This window comes from Hippocampus comes, unplaced genomic scaffold (assembly GCF_001891065.2).
Source record: "Hippocampus comes isolate QL1 unplaced genomic scaffold, H_comes_QL1_v1.1 scaffold147, whole genome shotgun sequence".
Lineage (NCBI taxonomy): Eukaryota > Metazoa > Chordata > Actinopteri > Syngnathiformes > Syngnathidae > Hippocampus > Hippocampus comes.
Genome location: NW_017805009.1, coordinates 3,518,096 through 3,535,517, shown reverse-complemented (window position 1 = coordinate 3,535,517; position 17,422 = coordinate 3,518,096). Strand labels below are relative to the sequence as shown.

The 17,422-nt window shown below is 43.5% G+C and overlaps 1 protein-coding gene across 4 annotated transcripts in view; it reads right to left on the bottom strand.

The window, feature by feature from the left end:
- wscd2 (WSC domain containing 2) overlaps positions 1–17,422 on the bottom strand; it is a 49,695-nt gene that overhangs the window by 7,614 nt on the left and 24,659 nt on the right. Inside the window, exons 2-7 of one of the 4 annotated variants that reach the window (XM_019861981.1) lie at positions 10,673–10,850; positions 9,953–10,601; positions 6,448–6,562; positions 4,524–4,708; positions 2,561–2,682; positions 2,323–2,497 (exon numbers count right to left, since the gene is read on the bottom strand). In XM_019861981.1, coding sequence (XP_019717540.1) covers positions 2,323–2,497; positions 2,561–2,682; positions 4,524–4,708; positions 6,448–6,562; positions 9,953–10,334 — 979 coding nt within the window. In that variant the 5' untranslated portion in view covers positions 10,335–10,601; positions 10,673–10,850. Of the gene's footprint in view, positions 1–2,322; positions 2,498–2,560; positions 2,683–4,523; positions 4,709–6,447; positions 6,563–9,952; positions 10,851–17,422 lie in introns of all 4 variants that reach the window. The other 3 variants (XM_019861963.1, XM_019861960.1, XM_019861971.1) reach the window with 3 other exon arrangements.

Sequence of the window (17,422 nt, the reverse complement as noted above, 5' to 3'; positions counted from 1 at the left end):
TCTGACAAGAGTTTTATGAAAACATCTGTCTTTCCAAAGATAAGAATGTTAATCATAATCATCTGGTTGCCATATTTTAGCCAATGTGGTCTTTCCTAGTTTAAAATAAAAATACCTCCCAGCATGTTGCAGTGCACTATACCACTGCCAACTACAGCCACAATAATAAATAGACAGTAGACCCCTGCATACTTGTAGTTCGGCACCCATGGATTCAGCTATTTAGCAATCTTTTCCAATATTTTTTAAATTGTTTCTTTTCCAGGAGCCCACTCAAGGTTTATCTCCATTTTTTCCCCCAAAATGTTTGGGGTTGTTTTCATTGCATTTATAATGTCCGTCAACAATACATGGATTTTCCCTGTTCAGTCAGCCCCGTCCCTTTCCGCCGCAAATAGCAGCTGTGAACTGTATTGTTAAATAAATCCAACCATCCATCCTTTTTCTGAGCCGCTTATCCTCACAAGGGTCGTGGGGCGTGCCGGAATCTATCCCAGCTATCTTGGGGTCGTAGGCGGGGGTACACCCTGAACCGGTTGCCAGCCAATCGCAGGGCACACAGAGACGAACAAACATCCGCGCTCACACTCACACCTAGGGACAATTTAGAGTGTTCCATTCACCTTGCCATGCATGTTTTTGGAATGTGAGAGGAAACCGGAGTACCCGGAGAAAACCCACGCAGGCACAGAGAGAACAAGCAAATTCCACACAGGAAGGCCAGAGCCGGAATCGAACCCTGCATCACTGCACTGTGAGGCCAACGTGCTAACCAATCATCCACCGGGCCGCCCTCGTTAAATAAACACCTTTCAAAATCAAAAGGGAGTATTTGTATCTTTGGAAGGCAATGCACAAGTGACATTCACTGGCGGCGGGTGTAATCCTCATAACTCCAAAATCATCACTGTGCACGAAACGCCCAAAATGGCATTAATGGTGCATCATCAAAGAGAGCAAAATATTTTCAACACTTTAGATTGGTCACTTCTTTGCAAAACCAACACCCCCACCTAGACTGACCAATAGTATAGATTTGAGGAAAAATTATGAAATGTAACAAATTGTGACATAGGAGGTTTTGGCTCGACACCAGAGATATTTAACAAGCACACAATAAAGCCTCCGGTAGATATAGCACAGCAGGGGCCACAATCTCTGCTCAGGCCACCCTGTATGGAGTTTGCATGTTTTATGCAGACAACCTCCCACATTCCAAAAAAAATGCATGTTTGCTTAATTGAAGCCTTTAAATTGCCCATAGGTGGGAATGGTTGTTAATGACTGTACAGTACAGCAACCTAAATCAGCTGAGATGGGTTACGTCACAGCCCCGACCTGATTTGAGAAGCGGAGTAGAAAATTGACTGATGGATAAATGGTTATTTTCCATCTTGCTCATCGGCTGAAGAAATATTTTTGGAAATGACACAATGTTGGAATGGTGTGAGAGACTTTTCAAGTGATTAGCGAAAGAGGAAGTGAAGTCCTCCAGAGAAAAGGTCAACGCACAAATGTTTTGTGTTGTTATGGTGGGCGACTTGAGAGCTTCTTCTTTCATTAAAGTCTGTGGAAAATTCCCAAATTCAAAGACAAGATCGAGTCTCGAGTTCACAAAGCATTCTCTTCAAGTTCTTCTCACACTGCTGCTTGATTGCAAGGCGTGTGCGTGGTTTTTCTTTTTCTTTCTTTCTTTTTTTTTTTTCCTTCCAGGCTGCTTATTTTTCCTGAGCCAAGCCACTGCTGTCTTTTGCCCTGAGGAAACATCGCCCACAAAGGCGCATACGGGCTGACACTTGAGGCCAACTGCGATGTTGGAATAACACGAAATGAATCTCCTGCACATTTAGATATGAAAACATAACAAACTAGACACTCAGAAGAGCACAGACCTCCACCAAGGCAGAACAATCCTAATTAGGACCAACGCCAATTTGTACACCCACCGCCTATGTTTCTCGTTAGCATTCATGCGTTATTCTGTGAAAAATGAAGTATCCTACCTCCATCCAAAAAAATGTGCACTTCCTCAGCCAATGTACTGCTTTGCAAAGTTTTGAGAAATATATTATGTAGTTTTTACGTAACGTACCAACGGAATTTCTTTTTTTAATATCCGCCAGCCCGTTTCTGGAACGTGAAGGTGCATGCATTAAACAGAGTGGTGCACTCAGCAGTTTGACTTGTTCCCCCTTAATGCACCACTGCGCCCTTGCTTGTCTGTTATTTAGTGAAAACACAGCAAGCGACTGTCGCACTTTCCGCATGTACCGGCGCGCTTCACGCTTTGGCAAATCAAGGCAACTTGACAAGATACTTTACCTTGAACCTGCGTCTGGTACACCACAAAGTACTCGTCATTCCCGCAGCTCTCAAACTCCTCGCCGGGGCAGCGGTGGAGACACATGCTCTCGTCCTCGGGCTCATGAAGGGAGAAGAGGGAGGTCGGGAAGCCGCAGTGGCATCGATCCCCGGCCAGGACGGCAAGCGATTTCTCCTGAAATACAGCGGCCGTTAAAGACGGCGGGCAGGCTGTCATGCACGACGGGAACCGCCTCACCTTCTCCGTGCACGTGTCGACACATTTGTCGACAGACATGTTTTGGATGGAGACTCTGAAAGGGAGAGCTAAGGTGACATTGTCTGGTCTGTGGAAACACCCCTTGAAAATGGCGCTGCCGTCTGAAAAGTCAAAAAGAGCAGCTTACCGACAGGGGAAAAAAAAAACAATATTTCCTTCAGTTTTACGATTCCCGAGCGCAGCCTCCACTCGCGACCTCCATTCACTGACCCCCGATGAAGAGCACCCACTGGGATCTCGCCTCCATTCTATCGAGGCCCTGCCCTGCTTCTCTCCATTACTGCTTCCATTTTCGCAGTGTGTTGATGCCCTTTAACCTCACAACCTCATTCTGATCTAATGGTTGGAACGAACAACAGCAGAGCAGAGCAGAGCAGCTTCTCTTTTCTCTCTAAATGTAATCACATTTGTTCTTTCACTCACTTTCAACAACTGAAAAATTGTCCGGTAGTACCTCTTAACAGTGAAAAAACCCGAAGGGCGAAAATGAAAATGTTTTGCTGACATGCAGTCTGTTCACATACTGCCTAAACAGATTTTTCAACAATAATATTCAAGTAAGAAGCGTTGATAGTATTTTTTTGAACACTGCTATGCAGACACGATTACAGCATAAACTATATTGTCTCCTATAAGGTTTGAAAATAGTATTTTTTTAGCTCTGGTCATGTGACTGAATTTAATGTTTTATTAATCTTTAACCTTTTTATCTCGCCGAAGCTACATTTTTAATGTCATGGCCATGTTTCTGCTTTTCCCCCCCTATAGTATATTTCTCTCTGTCACCCATCTTTGTCCTTATATACATTTTAAATCCTATTGAAATGGATTTTTCGTGCACTGTTGCCTTGAGCATACGTGCGCCATGCAAAAAAATGTCACACAAACACAATCTTCGGGGATGAATAATAGACCAATAATGCAAATACTGTTCATGGATGAGGACGCCTTCTACCGCGCTGCCTCGAAAACAAAATGAAAGAAGTCAAATGATGCGGTATGCTCTATGTTCAATTTATCAAATTTCACTGTGAGAATAAAAAAAAAAATCCTGTTTGTTTAATGGCTTTGTCAAGCAGCTAGCGCAACAATATTATTTCCTCTTGATTTTTGTTTTTTTTTTTTCACTGTGGCTCACATGACGGAGAAGGGTCGGAGGTGACGACGTGTCGCGCTGACTAAGCAACGGGAAAAGCAGAAACGAAAATAATAAACAAAGAGCTTTATATGCGAAAGGATGCTTGCAATAATCACGGTTGAGGTGTTTGAAATGTCTTTGCAGCAAGATGCGACCCCACAGTGTGTTACATTTGCTCTTCTAATATTCCATTCAACTGCATGAAGCGCTTCCTGCCGCTGGAATTTGAAGGAATCTCCAACAAAGCAACTTCTCCACACACAGCCCACACTCTGAAAAAAGAAACAAGGTTCCATCCCTATTTCCGATAATCAGCCTTTACTGCCATCACCTCGGTTGTAAAACAGCAGGCGGCGAGTGTTTAGGATGCAGACCACGGCATGCTGGGGGAGGCAGGTTGCACATCTCTCCCAGGGAAGAAGTAAACACGACAGGGCAGCCGGCTCCCAAATGTGGCATTAACATCCACTAAAACAAATATTTCCCCTTAAAACGGGCCATTGTGTTACATTTCAGGAGCCACATTACATCTCTGCGGTCACGGCGAGTTATTGTTAGCTCATCCTCGGCCGGGTAAAACTGTTGAAATGAACGTGGATCTGATTTCTTAGGGAGAGATTTTTATTGGTTCCCTCTGTTGCTCGGGTAGAGGAGGCGAGACAGATGCATAGTGCGATAGGTAATAATGAAGAAAGCAGTTAAGATAATCGTTCGCATCTCCAAAATGCCATTTCTCCCTTGATAGTGGAGAGCCCCGCGAGTATATAGAGCCGCACGTGGCTGCAATGAAGGGGATTTTCTCACGGCGCCGTGCCGAGTCCTGGCTCAGCTCCAGCCTGTAGATGGATAGCCGGTTGGCTCCTCCGCACATGTTGCTCTTTTCGCCTTTGCACTCCATGTTGCATTCGCTCTCCGAAGCGTTGGCCGTCTGAATCTTGTGACCGCAGTAGCACTCTGCTCCAAACTCCAAACCTGCGAACATGTAACCCCTGCGCGCAGAGAAGGAAGAACGATTTACCGTCATTAGTAAAGTCGAAGAGGCGAGCGTTAATGACCTGAGCATTCATTACGCCTTAATCCTTCCCTGGTTAATGTCGACTCATATTGAGAGCAACTGTAGTCAATAAAAGCAAATAAATGATCATCCACAGAGGGTGTTGAAGTACACATAAGAACACGTCCAGACTTTATTTTGGAACATCTCTCTCTTTCTCTCTCTCTTTTCTCTCTCTCGCTCTCGCTCTCTTTTGCCGACTGAAGATGAACGCCGTTATACATGCTAAGAGGTTTGGAGCCACGGCCAATTATAAATGATTGCGGTACTCTTTAAAAGGCTTTGCTCCTGTGGCCCTTCCCTCTGTTGACTTGACTCCCAAGAGGCCTTTCGGATGCAATTAGAAACCCTTCACACAGGATAGCCCCACACCCTCCAGCCCTGCCAATCAAACCCGAACCTCTGTACGCCATTATATGCCGCCGCTTCTCATTTGTTTGTCTTCTTTTATTAAAACCGCGCTCTAGAAATAGCAGGTGGGCCGGCCGGCTGCAGAAAGCCAGCGTGAGGAGAAAAGCATCTGAAAACGAGCGGCTCGCTGCACCTATTCTGCACTCGGCGAATCAGTGATGGGTGTAATTCAGTGCATTCGATAGAGCCGTCCCCGCTATTCCTCGGGGAGGAAGAGAGGCGAGAGAAAGACGGCGGAGGAGAAAAGAAGACAGGAAGTGAGCGGAGAAAGAGAGGAGAGAGAGCAGAGCTCAAAGGGAAACAATGAGCACTGATTAAACTGATTGGAATGACTGGAAGGAAAAGGCACAGCTCTTCTAATAGTGGACGTTTATGCAGATTGTCAAAGCCAAATGTAGCATAGACTCCTGAATGGAGGTGAATTCTCGACTTGACTGTAGAGAGTGACACAAGTGCTATATATAAAAAAAAATACTAATAAAATAGGGCCAACAGGGCAACATTTAATGGTCTTTACTCTCCCGCGAAACCTGGCTGCAGGTATTTTCCCAGTTCAGAGAGATGTGTTCAGTTCTAGCCCACAGTCGGCCGACTAAATTATCACAAAGGTGATGGAGGGTGAGGTTCAGGCCCGGCTAGTCAATTCCATCGACAGCAAAAGTCAGAAAAAACATTTCTTCACCGAGCATTGTGCACACTGGCTCTCAGGCCTCTCATAAACAAAAAGACTTTCCGCCACCAGGCACACAAACACAAGTACGAGAGTGAAGGTTTGAAAGCAGGTGCTTAACGATATATACGCTCACTCACGGGCCCTTTTCATTCGGTACCGCTGCACGGCCTTTTCCTGCTGGAGAAATGCACGACTCTAATCTGAGAGGCATCATGACTCTACAGTGCATAAAGTAAGCTCGTTAATAATAATCCGCAGTGTTCAACTTGGCTAATAATAAAACTCTGAAGCTCATTAGAATGCAAGTAATGTTTTTTTATGATATGATGACTTGCTACACAGCACAGTAAAGGAGGCGGAAGCTGCTCAGAAGTACAGTAGTGTCCTCAGACACGTGGGCATGTTTTTCAGTGGGTGGTGTTTACAAGCATATATCCAGCACCTCTAATGAGGGAGAGACTTTTAATCAGCCTCTCTGAATTTACATCAGCTCATCTGGACAATCCATTTGAATTCATATCTTGGCCTGACAAGGAGTACTTGGATGAGTGTTTTTTTTTTTTTTTCTTTTTTAAGGGGGATTTTCATACCTTTCGGCGCAGTTGTCCTGGCAACGGAATACAGTCATTTTTTTGTAATCAAAAAACGAGACTCCTTTTAAGGCCCTCTTTTGTGTTGAATCAACGTAGCAGCCAATATACTTTGCTGTGGAAAAAAAAAAAAAGAAAAAAGACAGGAGGTTAAATCAGTGAGCTAAATGTGCTGTAAGACAGACAGGTTCAATGAATGCAAACAGTATATACATTGTGCGTTGTATCCCTGCCATAAGAATGAATTCCAGCTCTGCAAAACAGACCCTTTTGTCTCACTTCACATTCATGTATTAAGTGAGGAGTTCAAACTGGGGCAGGATCTTTATTTATTTATAAAGACACACACCCCCTTCTAGTGGCCAGCAAGTGTAGTGGCCCCTCTCTGCCTTTTTTGGAAGGTGTGTGTGTGTGGCAGGATGGGGGCTGGAGCTTCATTGAACTTGTGGCTTCTTCTTCAACTACCAGACCGGCAGAGCTGGGCTGAACCTTCAGCAACCAATCCTTTTGCCATCTGTGCTGTGCCATTACCCCTCTAAGCCGCCGCTAATAGCTAAATGGCTCAGCATTGTCTTGGTCCCCGCATTAGTTTAATTGTTGTGGTTTTAAGCTTCTTATTTAAGCCGCATGCGGTGCCAAGGGTCTATAATCTTCCTAGTAACTACTGTTCAGATGGGAAAAAAAATTCAATACATCAAATGCAGATTATAGGATAGAGAAAACTGTTGTTCACCAAATTGCTCAAATTGCGTCAGGCTGCAAGCTGATATTATAACTCATCCTACAGTTCATCCTTTTCTCCAGTCTACCGGCTCCTCTCTTCGAATGTCACCGTAATTCAGCTTTATTCAGCCTTCCCTTCCGCCTCTCACCATGTCACCCGATTCCTGTTTCCGCACTACATCCCGCGCGATTGCGCCGTGCAGTGCGAACGTGTTCATGTGTGCTGCGGCGATAGCCTGAGCCGTAATATTCCCCTCCAAATGAGATTCCGAGCCAGTGAGAATGGGTGCAGTCAGAGTGAGAGGAGGCTAAAAGTCTCTTAACTCCTCCATAACAGGATTCTGAAGATGGTTACGGAGTAATGAGAGGGCCTGGATGTAAAACGACGAGAGCAATGCCAATGCATTCAAGCTGCTAAGTACTCTATCAACACGTTCCGCTGCAGTGCTACGAGGTTTGAAATTTGCGGGAAAAAGGGGACGGGGGGGCGGCGGATCGAAAAGACCTTGGTTTAATCAGATAACCTGGAGCTTCGGTGTACAGAGTAAACATGTTGGCTTCCAAGGCCTTCCTGTGGAGAAAAACAGCTTCCTTCCTTGCCGGCATATGAAATAATGATATATCGTCTGAGTGCCGGCTTACTAAAATGAGCAAAGCTTTTGTAGTGGAATAACATTTTTATGTCCTCCAGCAGACTGATCCTCCCCTGCCTCACAAAGGTCTCACGCACGTCTCACCTCAACAAAACAGCCGCCACATTTAGACTGCCACCATTTGTCTGTTTGAATTCTGCCATGTTATTCAATCATAATAACGGAACGTCTGCCTGCGCTGTTAATCGGGGCAAACGTGAAAGCCGCGCGCCACAATGGCGCGCGCGGGGGCAATCCGTGCTTTTTGATATCTATTTTAGAGATGCTATGAATGAATGAATAAAAATACACAAAGCGAACGTGTTATCTCCCCCTCAGTGGAAGTTGAGGGGAGTCCAGAGTGACTTGAAGTGATAAAACGAGCATGCACATTATACAATACAAAATACAGCCATTTTCTCATTGTCCTACACAAAATGACTTTCAGCTGGAGAGGTTAGTCGCGTTGCTGAATGCTAATGGCGCCACCGCAGTGCTTTGGTGTGTCTGCACACTTTTAGCAACAGTGATGGAAGGGAACTGAGGTGCTTCATTAAGAATTCGGACACCTCTCATCAGCAATCTTAGAACACTTGCGGAGACGGAAAAAGAAGGACATCAAGTCAGATTGTATTTATTGTTCATCTTGTCACTCAGGTTAGCCCAATTTGTTATCCTGCTGAGTCTGCTTTGAAATGACTTCATTTCAGAGAGGAATCGTGTGCATTTTGTTTTTTAATTGTTATTGGAAAATGTTATGCCTATGACCAAATGTAAGATAATAAGACCATAAAAAAGGACGATTTTTCTAATCCCACATGATATAAGTACGTATGCAGCAGTTTTTGTAATAATAATAACAATAATAATAATAATATCCATCCATCTTCGATGCCATTTATTCCAATGATTTCCTCCCACTGTGCAGTGAAACATGATTGAGTAATTATCAGGAAAATATCCAAATTTACTTCATTGGTCAGAACATTTCTTATTTCTTCGCCTAATGTTTCCTTTTCAGCAGCATCTAGTGGCAGGCAAAATGGCGAAATGCTCTTCCATTAGCTGCACGACGGTGCAATTAACCCGTGGATGACAGTTTTGATTGGTGTTGTGCCGCAAGATATTTCAAATTAAAAATATGTGCTATGGTTAAGTGAAGGTTGGAAAGCACTGACGTATCCAGCTGCATGGACGGCAGGCCTGGAAGCGCTACATTGCGAAGGGCCCATTAATAAATATTTACTCAATCTGCTGCAGCACACAATGTTTAATTTTGACCCGGCAGACATGAGTGAGATGGACAGAAAAGAGGAGAAAGATTTAAAATTGCCAAAAGTGAATGACTACAATCAGCTAAATTAACCAACGGTTAAGTTAAATTCGACACTCACAAGCTTTGCCGGGATATTGATGTTGTTAAATGTCAGTTATGGAGCCTGAACAGACACTTGCCTCCTAAAATAAGCCTCTTAGAGCAAGTTTTATGAAGCGCCGTTGTGAGGGAAATTTGCAGCCACCAAGTTTATGAAGACGCCGTGAACCTTGCTATTAAGTTATTTAGATGTTGTGATTCTTCAGCTGTCTGAGTAGCAGCGCCGCAGCACAGCTGAAGGAAGCACGGCGGAGCAGAACTCTCAAGAGGTTTTCGCAAATGAGATCTTAATCGTCGTCATGGTGCTCGCCCGATTTACAACATGGCTACAAATGTTTAATCATTATCATTTTGTGTGGTTTGTAATCAGAGATTACGTTGGATCGATGTTGCATTAACATACAGCGGTTGAAAACGCTGCCAGGGTATGTATAATGTATAAGAACATTAAAAATGCCGAATCATCTCATAATTTGTTGGAAAACGTAATTAGGCACTTCACAAACACAAAATGGAATTATTATTGAAATGGTTACAATAAGTTCCTTGATTACAAGAATTTCCACAGATTAATTAGCACATGGTGATGATTCTCCTTTTTCAAAGTGGGCTTGTAAGTGAGAAAATGTGATTTATGGCTTCTGTTGTGGAAAGGCGCGGTATTAGTTTGATTCCTGTTCATTAATTTTGCCTGCAAGACAGGATACACGGCGAGTGAAATATGCAAACTTCACTGCTTATGTACGTGACTACAATCTGTTGGAGTGCAACCCACCTCTTGCGTCGTCCGTCTCTTTAGCGTTGCGGGCTTTCGCCGCAGGGCTCCACTTGTTGGTGCGGTCTCCAGCTTTGCCTTCTTTTATCTGCCCTGCCTTTTTTTTCCACATGGGGGCGTAACCTCGTCCATGCCTGCGAGTCTCCTTAAATACTCTCATGATTCCCAGCCCTCCACTATCTGACGACGTGATCTGGCTGCCCATCTCAGAAGCCACCACGGTGTATATACGCATCTCTCGCTTTCCGCAACAGCTGTCGCCGCCGATGCCGGCGTGCAGGAAGACGAGGCTTCCGGCTGTCAGGTAGAGCAAGCTGAGGGTGAAGAAACGGATCGGTTTCCTGCGGAAATAACGCTGGATCTTCAGCAGAGGTTTGGCCATGCTGCCTCAGCCTGCCACTGGAGCACGTCGGCCCGGTGACCACCACTCATAAAGCAGAAGACTTCGTAACAGATCCCCCTTGCTTCCAGACGGCCAAAAATCTTCATAAAAATGTAAACCGTTGGGAGGTGTTAATCTGGTACAAAGGTCATCCAAACGACGGCATGAAGAATCCTCCTCCGTGTGCGTCTTGAGTCTCGAGAGGAAAAAAATAACTTGAACCTGTCAGGTTCGTATATTCATGCGAGTGAAATTGTCTGCTGGTTCCTGTTGACAGCAAAGCTCAGAGTGCTTGCTCCGCACATCCAGAATGAAAAGAGTGAAAGATGATCACTCACCACCGCTTCCACGATAGTTATCAGCCTACAGAAATGCCACCCCGGCACCGCTGCGGCACTTTCTCCCACACTGTGCGACAAGAAGAGGGTTTTATTTAGTGACCGGGTTGAAATCCTTTCACCTTTGAGTGGACGGTTCTTCACGGGAATCCAAGGGAGTCATGGCGTGACTAACCATCTGCAGAAAGGACACAAAAATTGAGAAATAAGTGGAGCGGAGTGGGCTTTTTCGCATGAGCAACACCAAATGACTTCCGCCAACCTCTGAAACAGCGTGGCAAACGCAGTAAAAAAAGAAAGCAATCCAGGCAATTAAAAAAAAAAAACAGTGAAAGTGTTATTATTCAAAAAGGCGGAAAGCTTCACTTCAAGGAGCTGAAGTTGTACAAGTACTTTGTCTTTCATAAACTGGGTTAAGCCGGAAGGGAAAAAAACAAAAACAAAACTCTACCCTTTGGCACTTTCACTAATATCTTTTGGGAGTGGGACCGCGCAGAAATTAAAAACATTCTCAGTCAAGATGACGAGGTGATGATAATGTTTAGAGACTGAAGAGGCATTTACAACATTTGAGAGACTTGACAGCAACGTTAAAAAGCTCTTTACAAGTGAAACCCTGCAAGTGTTCAATTCAAAGATGAGATTCGGCGAAATGATGTGATATAATAACATCTTTCGACTGCAAGTGTATGCGTGAACCCAATTATTGTTTTGTACATGTTAAACAAGTGGGAAAGCTTTGTTGTGGTGGAGGGGGTGGTGTGAGGAAAAAAAAATAGATTTGCCTTGAGATGTTGGATCACTTGAACTTTCATTGACTCTTTTGAGCCATTAAAAGTGAAAAATGAATTAATCGGGGCAGCACGTCTAAGGCTGTGGTTCCCCTCCAGTCCTATTTAAGCAGCCTTGAGTAAGAGACTGAACCCTAATTTGTGATCAGCATGTGAATGAGTTGCTTATTTTATTTCCGTGGCAGAATGCTTGAGACAACCTTGTTAAAGGGCTCAGAGCACCTTGAAGGTAGAAGCGCGCTATTCACAATTATATCAGTGAGTTTTTATGATTTTGCTCGGCGCATTTTACACAGCACCACAATGGATTTCGAATGAAATAATCAACAGGGCAAGGTCACCATTACAGTTGGTAATGGTTTGGTCATTTACTCTGTTTGTCTGTGATTGACTGGCAACAATCTGACTACCCCTATTCAGGTGGGTTAAGCCCCAGTTCCCCCCCCACAACCCTCAACAGGATAAAGGATACAAAAAAATGGATGAATGGATATTATGATCCCTTCAGGGGAAATTTTCCTGGCTGCATATATTTTTGTTGCACAGCGCTAGAGAACCAGACTACACACATGCAGGCATGCAAAGAGAGATGCGAGAGTGATGGGATGCACAAAAGGTGACTGTGCCTCTGAGCCCAGCTCAAGGGCACCCCGACAGTCGTGAGGATGCAGAACAGCATTTTTGCGCAGCGGGACTCGAAAGAGCAAAGCCCAAGCCCTTATGGATGAGCTACTGCCACAACCAAATTTTTAATTCAAGAGGTTTCACAATAAATCATTCACCATTCAGGAATTGAAGGCTTTTGACATAGAATATGCTAGTTATTTGCGAGTGATCTTTCGTTATACTTCATCTGTGTTTGTCACAAACACGGATGGCACATCTTGATTTATATGGAGCCAAATGTACCTTAGAAACAGTCTCAAGACTGTGCCTCACACAGTTAATGACACAGTACACACTAAAATACGGTACAATAAATTTGATAACCAAGAAAGTACTTTGTAGAAACAATGGCCTGTGAACGTTTCCATTTTCTCTGGAAAATTCTGTTAAGTTTAACCCTTTCATGCTGATAACATGATAAACTGTCCACTGTAGTAACCGTTGTCCCCGAAAGGGTTAAACAGTCTCTCTTTTTCTCTCTCTCTCTCTCTCTCTCTCTCTCTCCCTCTCTCTCTCTCTCTCTTGCTAGCTCGCGAGCTAGCCCACCGATAGCTAGCTAGCTAGCTAGGTTGGCTGGCATGGCTGAGTGGAAGAGTGGTTGTCTTTCAATCGGTTTTGATCCCCAGCCCGTGACCATGCTGAAGTGTCCTTGAGTAAGATACAGAATCCCCAGTTGCTCCTGAAGCTTGTGTCATCAGTAGGTGAAGAAGGAGTTAGTGTGAAGTCCTTTGAGTGCCTTGTAGGCGAAAAAAGTGCCTAACAAGTGCAAGCCCGTTTATCCATCCAGCCGCCCATAATTACTTACTGTTTTACCGTTTCAAAGATAAGTATAATGTAAGAGATATAAAGGTTATCTTATGCGCATATAATATATAGGCATATTGGTGCATTTGTGTGTGAGTCCTGCATCCTCCCTCAAAGAAGTTGCCTGTTCTGAGAAGAGTCCGGGAGGCGATAATTGGTAGGTGTAACACAACGCTCCACTGAGAATTTTCCAGAGTATTCAAGGGGACACTCAACTTAGTGACTCTTGTCTGCCACCAGGACAAATCTGCAGAGTGCTTGTCACCTGAGACCTCACTGGCATAGGCCCACCGGCACCCCCATCCGCACAGCTATTTTACCGTCTGCTGGGCAGCGTTCTGCAAAGACACCCCTCACCCTGTTTGACTGATAAATGGCTAAACTTTACTTGTGTGTCCTTACGAATGACTTTCATACACCTAAAAGGGTTTTGATTACTAATGTCTGCATTTTAATTGGGTTCACTGTGACCAAATATCTTTTCTAGGGTCAAATTCATTTCCAAAATGCCAAACACTAAATGTTGAACTTAAAAATGATGAGTGTCACAGGTCACTGCATCACTAAATCACTTTAATGGGGTCAGGCCAGCGGGATTTAAAATGTCCATTAGAGTCTCATTTGTTCATTTGAAAGAAAAAAATGGCAAAGAAATGCGCTGTCAGTGCTTAATTTGAGGCTCTATGGCAGGGCTGTCCAAACTTTTTCCTCCGAGGGCCACATTCTAAAAAATCGAAGGATGCAAGGACCACTTTGAATTATTGTTTTTAATTAATCAAGCACACCCAAATCAGTCAATTAAGTAATTGCATCGTGTTTATTTATTACTGTGTTTTTTTCTGGAGGGGCTGCTACCTGAACAGCTTTTTATAAGGCAAATAAATAAAAAAGGATTTTGAGGTGGTCGAGATCCTGTATCCCATCAGAAAATATCAGGCCCTGCAGTGAACAGCGGCCAAATCCCATTTCTATATTCAGAACCCCCCCCCCCCAAAAAAAAGCAATCTGTCATAGGATGACAATTTTTAAAGCATTTACATGGTATGTGATGTGATGGGATGTTCACAATTTGAACATCGAAAGGGGAGAAAAACATTTTTGCATGTAAACATTAGCTTGTAACTTACAGGTTATGATAACCTGAAATTCAGTGCCTCACATAATTGGAATATCACTTAAGACCAATAAAATAAGACCATTCTAAGCACAAATATTAGGCTTCTGAGACGTATATTAATTTCTTTGCACTCAATAATTGGTTGGGTCTCCTTTTGTATGAAATGCTGCATCAAGATGAGGTGGAAAGGAAGTGATCAGATGTGGCAATGGTGCAATGGAAGCCGAGGTTGCTTTGAAGGCTGCCTTAAGGTCATCTGCATTGTTGGGTCTGGCGTCTCTCATCTTCTTCTTGACAGCACCCTTGAGATTCTCTATCGGCTTTAGCTCAGCTGACCAGTTCAGCACAACCAATACCCTGGTCATTGAACCCTAGCTTTTAGTACCTTTGGCAGTGCGTGCAGGCGCCAGGTCCTGCTGGAAAATAAAATCAGTATCTCCAAATAGCTTGTCAGCAGAGGGAAGGATGAAGTGTTCTAGAATTTCATGGTAGATGGCTGTGTTGAGTATGGACCTTTGAAAACACAATGTACTCCAAGCAGCAGATGGCATGGCACCCCAAATCATCACTTGCTGGCTGACAGTGGTAGTCCGGGCTTTTAGTTGAGTGATAATGCACACAGCTCTCAAACTGTGAGGATAGTGGCAGCGTGTGTTCGAGCCTACAGGTGGGTGGATCATGTGGGGACCACCACTGTTCGTCAAAGAAGTATACATATCGTATTTTCAGCACTAAAAGGCGCACCTAAAAACCTTCCATTTTCTTAAAAGCTCACAGCGCGCCTTAAAATCTGATGCGCCTTGTGTATGGTTATTATGGTAATATGTCGACCCCAAAATGGCTCCTTGCTAGAGACATGCTTACAATACAGAGTTCAAACTTAAGGCGATCGGGTTTCGCAGTTGAACACGGAAATAGAGCAGCGGCAAGAGAGTTCAACGTTAACGAGTCAATGTTATAACTTGCTGTTGGTTCAGTGAATTGTGTCGCTGCTTTATTAAATACGTTTTACTGACATATGATCGTTCTGTTGGCATTTCCTTGAGTGTAGCTCCATCTAATGGATGCATTGTAGATTGCGTCTTATAATGCGGTGCGTCCGATATATGAAAAAATTACAAAATAGGCCATTCATTGAAGGTGCGCCTCAAAATCCAGTGCGCCTTTTAGTGTGGAAAATACGGTAGATGGCTTGTTGGCATTACAGAAAAAAAAAAGATACCTCTGATGTTGCGCCAAGTGTGTCGACAATTTTCTTAAAATAATGAAACTATTTTATGACTACAACTAGCTTCAACCACTTTCTATCCAACGTAGCTTTAGACGCAGCCGGCTAACACTGTGAAAGAGCTATCTTTCACCTCTCATTAATTATTGTGCTGTATGGTTTAAACCCTGCAAGGACTGAGGGTTAAAAAAACAAAAAACAAAACAAACAACAAAAAAATGGTATAATGTAGTCGACTACAATGGCCTGGTGCAAACTTTGTCTTGCAGCCGTCTTAAGATGTATTCAGCAGACATGCGAAATATTGATCTTATCGTGCACCCTGCCATTAAATGAATAAAGACAGTATATCATCCTTGGAATTATTGTTATCTGAAAGGTTTATGTATCCCTTCCACGCAAACAGCCTTTGAGGCAATGAATCCCAAAACAATGAAGATGAGGAGATGAATTTACATATAGAATACAGCTGTATAAATAGTTTGCAAACGAACTCCCACACTCTTTCTGTAACCATGGCAGTTTTTCAGCCCTGTGTCAGTACTTTGCCCACTGAGTGTACAAATGATTCATATTGCAAGACTAACTGGCTCAACAGTAAGCCATTGTCGCAAATCCTGTAATTTGTTTGTCTTGGAGAAAAGTGAATCACAGCTCAGCGTGGGACCCTACAGTTAGAAGCCATGAATGAAACATGCAAACAAACATTGCACTTCATCATTGGAAACACTATTTAGACATTTACAGCAGCTTGCAGGTCAAGAATTTAGTTTCATGTTTTAGCTTTCATTAGCCAGACATAGCTGAATGAGGAGGAAGAGCTTCGGCTATAAGGTCCATGTCGGATGAAAAGAGATGAAGGATTGTGGAGACAGCACTGCTATTCACTTTGCCGCTCACATTGTATAACAAGGCCACACGCAGTTACATTACTGGTAAGATTTCAAAATCCCCCACATTGAAAAATCTAATTTAACTTCAGATGCGACTGCTGCTGTATGTCAGTTTTGTGTAATTTGACACTTCGTCTGACCAGTTTGAACGCAAAAGTGCCTTTTCATTGAGAGTGTGATGCGTTATCACAGTGGTTACCATCTTTGGCTATTTGGTGGTGGCTGGGAAAATATCACAAGGAGTAGCAGTTTTTGATACAAAAATCATCTCTACTCCATCCTTTCGCAACTGGGGATTTCTGTATCCCCCTGCATACCTTGCAGCTTCAATGCTGGTGTCCCTCAGGGTTCAGTAACGGAGTTCTTGGTGGTTCCTCGATGGACTGAATTCCCTCAGCCATATGATTGCCATTGGTTATGATTTCTATACTTAACATTAACTCTCCTTCACTCCCAATTAAAGATGAAATGGTATGAAAATTTCATATCATAATTACAGTGATCGGAAATACTGCGGTGAAGAGGCACACCTGAAGCCTTGCAACAAGTGTAATTTTAAATACAACAATATGCAACGAACAAGCGACCAAACTCTTGACAAAGCTGAAATTGTTAACAGCAACAGCCCAACTATATTATCACATATGTAACGCCCCTATGAAATGTAATGATTTATGAAATGCAATGCAAACAGACTTGATGTAGAATTGGGGTGTTTATGTAGAATTTTTTTTTTGATATGTTGCTCCCAACCAGGTGACTTTTTAAAATACATTCTCAGGCATACGATAAATTGCTTTTATTTAAATATCTATTTCTGCCTATTTGTGGCTACATGTACTGGTCGTGATTGTATATCTGCAGTTTCCGTGGTGAGCGTTGGTGCACCTGTTTCTGATTACTCTCTGCTGGCTATTTACGTGCAGCTGAAACCACAGGAAGACACCGTATCAAATTCATCGCCGAGCGCCACCGTCCCAGCGTCTGTGTCCTGGTCTGGTGCTAGTTTCCTGTTTCCAGTGTACTTGCAGTCGTGTTTGTTTGACCATCCTGTTAAATCTCAGAATCACTGTGACTTTTCTGGGGTATGGTGTTTCACGCCTTGCGTAGGTTTGATTCCGTGTGAAAAAAATGCTGCCATCATTTGGGTTATCTTGTGTCAAGTTTCATAAGGACCGTAATGCATCTGCCATCTTCTTCTTTGTTATTGCCCCTTTTATGACCCCCCCCCCCCGCCCCCGCCACACCCCT